We start from the raw sequence: 10,732 nt of genomic DNA, 5'->3' as shown, positions 1-10,732 counted from the left end.
GCATGAATAATTGCCTGTGCCTATAATGTCCTGTTACCTTGGTTATTTGATTTGCAAAAAGTTCAATTTTGTATCTCTACTGAAGAGGAGGGGAAGAAAAAAGAAAAATATCTACGTACAAATGTTGATAATTTTTGGAGAGAATTATGGAAAGAAAAGCATGGCGTACATGAATATTCAGCATTGTCCTTCCTGGTTGTGCCCTTGGGTGGAAATTAGGTACTTTAGACAAGGGTATATGTATAGTTTAGACTAGGCTTGTCCAACATATGGCCTGCGGGCTGCCATGCGGCCCTCCAAGCTGTTTTCTGAGGCCCGAGCTGCTGCAACAGGAAACAAAAGTAAACACTGTACTTTCAGGGGTGTGATGTGATACCGCTTCCTGTGAGGTCTTTGAATATGGCTCGCTGGCCCAGTGGGTGATAAAAAGTTCATGATCTGACCCAACATTCAAAAAGGTTGGACGCCCCTGTTTAGACAGTTAAATTTTCTGCTTGAATTCACCTCTAACCACAAAACTGTGGCTGAAAAGGAGGCTACAGTGAAACCTCTTTAGAGGTTCCCTCTATCTTTTCAGATTGTAGCTTTTTAGATTTGTCATTTTGGATACCTCAATATTTTGGTGCCCAGTCTGGGATGCTTTTAAACAGGCTTCATTTTCAGAAAATGAATTCTCAGCAGTTTCATAAAAGCCAAACCCCTTTTAAGGCATCTCATACTGGCTTACAAAATCACCAATCATTTTTGAAAACTTGTGGTGAAAGCCTGATGTAGCTAAATTCAGTAAGAAAACTGCAATAACTTCAGCAGAGCTGGGTTTTCACTCCTATTCTCTATCTGCAGTCTGGTATAATTTAAAATGTTCAGAACTGTTCTTTAAGTAGGTTTTTCCCTGACACTTCCAATTATCAGGTATTTTTTTAAAATCTTCTCTTCAAGAAAAGCATTCCTCTCTTTCTTTTTCAAGTTATAGCCCTTGGAGCAAGTGAGACAGTAATCCTGTTTTGTTTGATTATAGCTCATTTATGAAAATATTTTGTTTCTAGTGAAACCACACCCTTTGTACTGACACACAGCTGTTCTGACTGCCTGACTGTTCTCAGGCCAAAATTATCATTTCTTGCTGTGTACTTCCAGCATATTTCAGGCCTTTTTATTATGTAATTAAGCAATACTGAAGATTTTCTGTTTCAAGCGCAAAGGCAAATGAATTTAGCAGAGCAATTTCTTCTGAATGCTAGTTGTGGTGACATGGCTGCAAAAATTCTTTCTAGAAATCTGCTTCTCGGCATGGAAGCTTAGAGTGATGGGGCCTAGCTGTCCAAGAGATGGTTTATTTTTATTTTACACTGGTGGAAAGGAGACAAAACAGCCATTACGGATAAAATATTGAGGAACTCTTAGTTCTTCATTTAGTCTTTTATTTCAATCAATATTTTAACAAGTGCTCAAACTTCCCTGGCAGTTTTATCTGGAACGTGTAGTTGGGAAGAAAAATATCTTCTATAATTTTACAAAAATAAAAAGATTTTTAAAAAAATCCTGGGCTGTAAGCAAATACACTCCAACACAGCAAGGCAGACTTGAAATCTCAGATATGGACTTTTCTTTCATAAAAATAGTGTTCTATCCCAGGGCAGCAGGCACAATTTGTAAGCGGTAACATAGGCCATTGGCTTTGTTTTGACCGCCTTCCTGCCTTCTGTCCCCTTTTGCACTGTGAGAGAAGTTATTTGTTTAAAACTTAATAGGTAAAAATGACTTGCACAATAGCTTCTTTGTAGCATATCCCATTTCTTTTTCATACAATGACTTCAGGGCCAGAATGCAACAGTGTTGCTACAGAAGTCCCAGGCCATGCTGACAGTTGTGAAAGAAAATTGCTTTATCCCTGTTGCATCTTAAAGACATCTGAATCCACATGATACACATTAAGTTGTTTACAGGTCTTCCACTTCTAAATCAGTTACAGGTTGAGGTCTTAGCATTAAGGCAGGCTATATACAAATGAAAACACAGATTGGAATAATTTTATATAGCACTATAGGGTGCATACAGCTATACAGCTTCAATGAGGTTAGTTGAAATGAGAGGATCAATAACCGGTACAACTCTTCAGCTATGTATTTTGTCTAACTGATAGATGAGTGTACAGCTTATTGAGAACGTAGGCTGCACGTTTTAATTGTTATTTTGAAGACTTGTTCATATGTTAGCCATGAAGTATTACAGACAAGCAAATAGATAAGCATTAGAAAAGCATCTGATATGGATGGCACAGGTAAGCATCTCTCTCGCATTTGAAAAGGCTGGTATGTAATGGACAAAGAAACCTTACTCAGTTATGCTGACACACAACATTACAAATTAATTGGAAGAGCCTGAAATTGAATTTCAATATTGGTGTTATATGAAATTGTTCCTCCAGTTATTTCTTTTAAGCCATCTCTAAGATGGTAAAGAAAAACATTGTCCTGGACACAGTTCATATACTTTGTGACATCTGCCATTAATAGAATTGAGAAAGATGTAGGCAAAGCCCAATCCTCATGAGAAGGCAGTTCAAAGCAGGCTAGAGCCTGTAGTTAATCACTTTGGGGCTAGATTCTATTCCAGCTATCAGTTGTGTAAATGGACTTAGTTGCCTCTCATCCTGCTCACATCCCTGAAAACCACAGAATGCAGAAGGTGGCTGGGTACTTCTCTTCCTCCTCCCTGTTTCCTGAGATTCAGGATTTTGAAGGGTAAGATCAGGGTGTGCTACAAAATACAGTATGGATTTTCAGGGAATTGAACAGGGTGGAATAGAACTTAGTGCCTAATTCATGTAGAGGGCTAAAAGATGGTATAGAACCTGACCCTTAATACGTACTGTCAATACCTTTTTTGTAGAAAAATCTGGTAAAACTAACAGCTGCATTTCCCTAGGAACGTTTTAACTACCTTGTGTCCAGATGATGCATCCTATACGGGCAGCAGCCCCTTATGAGCAATGTTGCCCTGGAACACCAACATTATCATTACAACTGGGCATTGAATGTGTTAGATTATCATTTGGAAAGGTTTGAATAAATGTTTTCTTTCTTGACCTTCCATGTTTTCAAAATAATTTTGATGCCCAACTAGTTTAAAGTGAGACCGGTAAGCGTTCAAGAACAGAGAGATTTTGCATGTGATAATTAACTGTAGATCAGTGCTTCTTTAAATTTTCCACTGAACATCACATTGGAACAGTATTTTGATACAGGCCACAATCTTTCATTACACTGAAAGGTTATATATGCATCATGCTGGAGCTGGCTCTCTGAAACCACAGCAATTTATAACTGTTCTTGTTAGGGTTGAGGAAAGAATCTTGTCTTAGGAATTCTAAGTAATAACACTATAAAAATCTAGGCATACATTAAAAAACTAGTGCAATCCTAGAGTTTAGTGTTTTAAATTGAAGTCATGAAAAGGTAAGAGAACTGATTCTAATCTCTTCCTGGAATAAACTGGGAGTAATTCCAGCAAAGTTATGCTAATCTACAACTTGTAAAACTGGTGAGAGTGTGAACAGGTTCAGTCCTTCACTGCCATACATTTGCATTTTCACAGACCTGCATTTTGTGTATTGGCTTAAGTGTCTATACCACCAAGGAGAGCATACAACCACCAGGCTCTTTACACCTGAAGAAGGGTGTTTGTGCCTGAAAGCTTGTAAAGAAAAAATTTTCCAACTATTTAGTTGGTCTAATAAAAGATGTCATATTTACCCAAAGAATCTCCAGTCCTGACTTTTGAGGACACCTGCCTTCTGTGGTACTCTGTTCTGCTCCCATTGGCAGCATTTGCCACAACAAAGCCACATATAGGGAGGTCATCTGCATGAACAACAACCCAGACCTCCCCATCCATAGAGAATTAAAGAACCTCCTAGCTCACCGCTTGGTCTCCTGGAAACCTTTGTGGACACATCCTACAAGCCCTCATAGGGCATGACGGTGCAGCAGCCTGGGGGGAAAGCATGGACTGAAACTACCATTCAGAATAAACATCCACTTTCCAACCCAACAATAAAGCCTCCTGGTTTAGGCCTTCTGTGAAAAACATGGAAGGCTCTAAATTGGATCTGAACTGGGCACACCTGCTGCAGTCACTTGATGCACAAACGGTGCAGCCGGAGCTCTGCAAAAGGTGACTCTGGCAATCCTGATCAAACTATGGATCACATAACAACACTGCCCTCTATACAAATTTGATAGTGACATTGCAGAGATGCATTGTCTTTTCTTAAGATCATTAGACTGGTTAACTAACCTTAAACTGAACTTATAAGTGTTGCTCCAAGTCAGCCATACAAAAGAAAACTGGCAGCATGACTCAGTCCTGAGCCCTCATCTGAAACTATGCTTCCAATATTTCCCTATCAACAGCTGACCTGGCATACTCTGCAAGTGCATTTGAATGTGGGGAGGGAAACCCGTTTGAGTGAATGCTGACAAGGCCAGAAACCATTCCCATGGTTTTGCTGTGAGATGATGAAGTGGAAACCAACTCTTGCCATCACACTGGGAGGGTTTGGCACTGGATGGCTGCAAGCTGATGATCCAGTCCCTCAGATTTCTGAGCTTATACTAATGGGTTTTCCATGATTTTTCATTCCATCTGAGGAAAAACGGGCAAGCTAACTTTATAGGGAGGAAAATCCGTATTTTTTTTTTACCCATACGTAACTCAAACCAGGGACATGAATTTTGTTTGCACTTCATCAGAAAGTTCATCTTGACGACTAAGACCAGCTTGGAAACCTTGGGCTAAAAAGAGGCAAAGGTTTATGACACATATGAAAACAGGGAGTTCATTTGAGTGTAAGTGTGGTGTTGTTGGAATAGCGCTTGCATCGCTCCTGATAGTTTAAAACAGTGCTCTATGGAAAGTTTAGTATACCATGTAGTACGGAGTCTTACCTACACACAGTCTCATTACCCTTAATCTAATATTTTTTTCTAATAATTAAAAAAGTCAGAACACTTCCATGTATCATATTGTACAACTTATTTTTAGTAGAAATCTACAATTTCATCAGGTGCTTCTGCCTTGACACTCAGAGAGGCACGATACGGCCCAAGACTGGTGAGTCCTTTCTTCTTTTATTTGGTTCTTGTTCCCAGGAATTGCATCTTATTGGTAAAAGGGATATTACAAATGCTGTGTTGCTCCTTTCACATAGAAGTTCCAGGCAATTCAGTTGAGGGGTGGTTGTGGATTTGTCCCTTCCCTGCTCTGCAGTCAAGGAGTTTGTTCCTCCTAGTGTTTGGAGTACAATAGTACTGTGTTATTCCTAGGAGTTGATACTACATGGTAGCATGGCTAACCTAGGAGCTTCCCCACTTGCTCACCTGTGTCTGATCTTTAAAGCCTCCATTAGAGGTTAGATGATGTAAAGCAGGGTGTACCTAAGAATACACCAAGCACTGTCTCATGCCATATTCCAAGTGAAATACCACTCTAGAGGGGTACTCCCTATTGTGCCTGTCTCCTCTTTCCAGCCATGTTTTCCCAGACTCAGTGAGCTCCTGATGTATAAGGAGGTGGGGATGGGGCGGAGAGGAGCTGCTGCCTTTGTGCAACCCCACTCCCATGTAATGTAGTATGTCTCTTCCAATTTTCAGCTGCTTCTGTGCTGTCTAAGCTGAGAGGACATGGGCATCCAATGAACAAATATTTCCTCAGTCTGGCTTTTAATGAGGGTTGATTGTAACTACTTTGTAGATATGAGGAGGGCACAGAAACTATTATAAATCTATTGTAGCTGTGTGAGAAAATACCCACTAAAACTTTGGTTGTTTTTACAAGTTAAAAATCAATGTAAATATAGTGTTAATTATCTTAAGTGTTTTTAATTAAGGAGATTTTTGATTTGGCACTTTGGAATGGAGAACAGTTTATATTTTTCTTGTTTATAACCTGTAAGATTATGTTTAGATAAATCCTTGTGAGGTTTTTTTCCCCCCTCCCCTATATACATATCTACATCAGACTCCTAAAGCAGGAAGCCATTATCACAACATTAACACTGTACAGAGTGATTCCTGATGAGACACTGAGTGTTGGGAGAAGGGGAAGAACTACAACAGCAAAACTGCAGGCAACTGAAGTAGGATTGTAGAGTTCACCCCAGCAGTTAAAAAAAAAAAAAAAAAAAAAGGGAAGGAAAAAAAAAAGAAAGAAAAGAAAGCCCTCACCAAAGTCTGCAGTCCTAAAGTGCAATTACTTGTGTGCAGTCACGTCAGGGATCAAACTGGATGAAGTTCAAAGCAGAAACATCAAACAAGTGCTGTTCATGATTCAAGGAGGGGAAAAAACAAGGAAAAGAACAACAGTTCTCAGGCATTCAAGTGCATCAAGAAAATAAATGTCCTCTTCTTTCTAAAAAGAAAAACCCTCAGTCATAAGGAATCTTGGCTTTGTAGTCATGAAAAATAATTTTTTTGCTTCTAGCTAAGAATGTTCCAATGTGACACAGTATAAATAAACAGCGTCAGTGTAAGGACGAATACACTGGTATCCTTTTTAGTTGTCCCATTGCTGTACTGGCCTACTTTATTCTCCTCTGGTGACTCTTCAGATCTTGGCACTGATGAAGCACACTGAATTAATGGCATCTGATAAGAAGTAGCTCTCTTTTCTGGTCTGTCTGGACTAGATCCATCACTAGGTCTCTGGCCATTATATAGTAAGTATCGACCCCTGGCATCCTGCTCCATTTTGAAGATTTCATACTCTGTGTGAGGTAGACGGATCCCCAAGGCAACACAGCCATTTGTGTGAGTAACATCCTGTTGGACTCCAACTTGCCATGATCCCTGTGCTCCACACTCATTCCCATTAAAGACATTCAGTAAAGAGGCGGTAGCTATATCCATGGGTGTGACCTTCATGTGATTAACTGTAAGTGAAGAAAAAGAAGCAATTATCTCTGAGGGACAAAACAAAAGCAAAAACAAGTCCTAATATGTCACAGCACTGACTTCAGAAGCTCAATGCTTTCTTCTCCTGTCATTTCTGTATCTGATCCAGTGACCAGAGGGAGGTCTGTGGGATGTCCTACAGACTTCAATAGGCTTTGGATCAGGCCTTTTTATCGGTATTAATCAGAAGTAAGCTCTCATGAAGTCACTAAGTTATGTGGCAACAGAGGCATAGCAGGACAGCTCTGTGGCTGGGGCAACCATAGTGCGTAGGGCAGAACCAGCTGCTGTGTGCAACATGATCAGTTGCTGCTATGGCTATAGCTATTTTTCTGCCCTACCACCTCCCTGTCAGTTATGCTACTGCATGGCAATAAAACAGAAGTGGGTAAGAAGAGGGTGTTCCTTTAACTGATTTAAGACTGATTTTTAATTTTACCATTGTGAATTCTGGCAACTCTAATGTTGAGTTTTGTTTCCTTTCATCTCTGTATCGAATTCTGTACTGCATGTGTAGCCAGGAAATCCACTGCTTTTGGTTCATTTCTTGCATGTAGTTTGCCATCGAAAAGATTGATGTCTACCCATCTGTCAGAGATTAAACAGGCCAGTTTTCTAAATCCCAGACAATTCTCTACAGATAAAACCTTGTTGGTTTAGATGGGAAGATAGATGGCAGAGAATACAAGAATACGTCACTCATATTTTATTTAAAACTTAGTCCATGAACAGAGCTATTTATAAAGTACGTTTATCTTCCTTTTAACATAAACTACCCCAAAAAGCTTATGACATCACATTCTAAATGGAAACCCGAAACCTTAAACAGTGCAACCGTCTCACCATCTTCATGATTTTCATAGTTTTATCTGCTTTTTTAAGGACTGAAAAATAGAGGAACACTTTATTGCATGTCCTAACAATAACTGCAATTAATAATGTCAGGTAAGAATGTCTCACAACTTTCTCCTATTCTAGCTAGCCTGACTACATTTAAATTGTATTTAAGTCATCAACCCAGCTGCACCAAAGCCTGAACAAATGGCCCTAGGGGAACTTAAATGAAATTTACCCTAACTTTGGATTTGGACCAATATGTACACATGCACGCACACACACATGTGCATGCACATATACGTGCACGCACACACACACGTCTCAGGGTTTTCAGTGAATCAACACTAACAAACTTTACCAACAAACAAATAAAGCAAAACAAGCAAAAACATTTCTTTTTGAGATTTTCTAACTATGTTGGTCTTCGGCTTGTTTCACATGTGGTTTCCTTGGTACTGTTCAAAGATCATTTGAGTAAACTGGCAGAACTACATTACTAGAGCTGATTTCTCAAACCTTCAGCTGCAGGTTAAACCATGTATTATAAATGAGTACCTTAGATGAAAACATGGCCCTGTTAAACTTAATGAGGCCAAGATTTCATTCTGGATATTCAGAAGTAAGTGACTGTGGCACCATGTGGCAAAGAGGCACAAAAGCTAACAGGCAAGGACCCCGTTGGCTCATTTGAAAATTCCAGTCTAATATATTAGCCATTGCGGTCAGGTTCTTTCCTAAGAGAGTCACAGGGGGGATTCTTACACTTCTCAAATGTACTTTCAGAGTATACTGCCTGGGGCTTTGAATCCTTCCAGATCTCAGGCTAAACAGGCAAGGTCCTAACTAGTGCTCAGTGATTCCTTTGAGGGCCACCCTTTTTGGCAGGCATGCCATGAGATAAGTAGCCCTCTATTCCCTGGGTGCCACTCCAATCCCCTTCACTTGCCTGATCTGTTGCTCTGTTCCCTGTCTTATCCTCCCTGCCCATTCTATTGCTCTGTTTTTTGCTCCTGTGTTTTCTGCTTCCTCCCCAGTCTGCAGCATGACACATAGAGGCTGCCCAAGCCACTTGTGTTGCAGGTTGCCTTAGGTAATGTTGTCAAGAGTTTCAAACAAAGCCTTGGCATGATCCTGGAGAACACCATGTGGAGGAGATCATCTTCCAGATAAGCTGTTAAAGCTGCTTATGTCTTGTTGATAAAAATTTTGTAATATTCTTAGAAAGAGTAGGGGGTTTTATTAGGACTTCAGGCTATCTTTGGGGTAGGTGCAAAGGGTAGGTGATATTCAAGGGCACTCTTTGGCACTTCCCTTTAGCAAGGAAAGAGACAGGTACAGGGAAATGTATTGCTTTCCTTGTTACAATTCTTTTAATGACACCAAACTTCAGGGTAAAGCAGCCACACCTGAGGATAGGCTGGTGATCCAGGCCGACCTAGACAGGCTCAGAAAATGGGCGGATGAAAACCTGATGTTGTTCAACACCAAAAAATGCAAGGTACTCCACCTTGGGGGGAACCCCCCCCCCCCCCGCAGCATGCTTACAGGCTCAGCAGTCCTATGCTTGCTTGCACCACGGCTGAAAGGGACTTGGGGGTCATGACTGAGCACAAGATGAATATGAGCAAGCCACCAATGTGATGTTGTGGCTGGTAAAGCGAGCAAAACTCTGGCTTGCATCCGTAGATGCTTCTCAAGCAAATCCAAGGATGCCAACCTCCCGCTGTACTCAGCCTTGGTGAGGCTGCAGCTGGAGTACTGCATCCAATTCTGGGCTCCACAATTCAAACAGGATGTGGAAAAGCTTGAGAGAGTCCAGAGGAGAGCCATACGTATGACCAGAGGGCAAGAGAACAGGCCCTATTATGAGAGGCTGAGAGCCATGGGACTCTTTAGCCTGGAAAAGCACAGGCTCAGGTGGGACCTGGTGGCTGCCTATAAATATATAAGGGTCGTACATCAGGATCTGGGGGAACGCCTGTTCACCAGAGCACCCCAAGGGATGACAAGGTCAATCAGTCACAAACTCCTCCAAGACCATTTCAGGCTGGAAATAAGGAAGAACTTCTTTAGTATCTGAGCCCCCAAGGCCTGGAACAGACGGCCTCCAAAGGTGGTGCAAGCACCTACTTTGAACTCCTTTAAGACACATTTGGACCTTTATCTTGCTGGGCTCCTATGACCCCAGCTGACTTCCTGCCCCTGGGCCAGGGGGCTGGACTCAGTGATCTTCCGAGGTCCCTTCCAGCCCTAATGTCTATGAAATCTATTAAATGCATTTTATAATGCATTTCTTTGAGGGAAAAGGGAGGATTTATGGATCTGGAGAATATTGATAGCTTCCCTGTGAGAGAGGTACATGTGGACTGGGGAGAGACAGTAAGGGAATGGAGAGGGGACTCCCTTGGGTGTGAGGCAGGAGAGTGTGAGTGGGTGCAGATGGGAAGGGGTGTGGGAGAAAATATTTTATGGAGTAAGTGAATGGTGGATGGGATGCAAGGCTGGGCAGGGGGATCCTCTCCTAAGTGAGGCAGGCAAGTTTGAGGGGGTGGAGAGAGGGTGGATTGCTTTGAATTTGAGGGTAATTTGGGGGAATTTTTGTTTTGTTACACTTTTATTTTAATACTTTATACTGGTTTTAAGATATTTTGTAACCTGGCCTGAACTTTTTTTGAGGGAAGGGCTGTACATAAAGCTAACAAATAGATACTATTAGGTCACTTAGTGACCTAAACTGTTGCATATGTTATTTAGAAGTTTCTGTATTCTGTCTCAGAGGTAACTGAATGGTGGGAGATATGATCCTTCTGTAGTTTGCATGTCTATTTGTTGGGGAAGTCCACAATGCTGTATGACTGTCACACCATTGCAGTAACAGCTTTCACAGACTTACGGACAAATAGCTTTCTGATGAGTTACTGAGTAAAATGGCCTGTTAGGGG

General features: G+C 41.1%; 1 protein-coding gene across 1 annotated transcript in view; it reads right to left on the bottom strand.

Moving 5' to 3' along the window:
• Positions 1 to 1,375: 1,375 nt before the first annotated feature.
• Positions 1,376 to 10,732, bottom strand: part of APCDD1 (APC down-regulated 1) — a 43,775-nt gene continuing 34,418 nt past the window's right edge. Inside the window, exon 5 of the mRNA XM_090039672.1 lies at positions 1,376 to 6,931. Coding sequence (XP_089895798.1) covers positions 6,480 to 6,931 — 452 coding nt within the window. The 3' untranslated portion in view covers positions 1,376 to 6,479. The remainder of the gene's footprint in view (positions 6,932 to 10,732) is intronic.

Source organism: Crocodylus siamensis, chromosome 3 (genome assembly GCF_052110815.1).
Source record: "Crocodylus siamensis isolate JL-2025a chromosome 3, ASM5211081v1, whole genome shotgun sequence".
NCBI lineage: Eukaryota > Metazoa > Chordata > Crocodylia > Crocodylidae > Crocodylus > Crocodylus siamensis.
The sequence above is the reverse complement of the archived record's forward strand: the minus strand, read 5'-3'. Positions and strand labels throughout refer to the sequence as shown.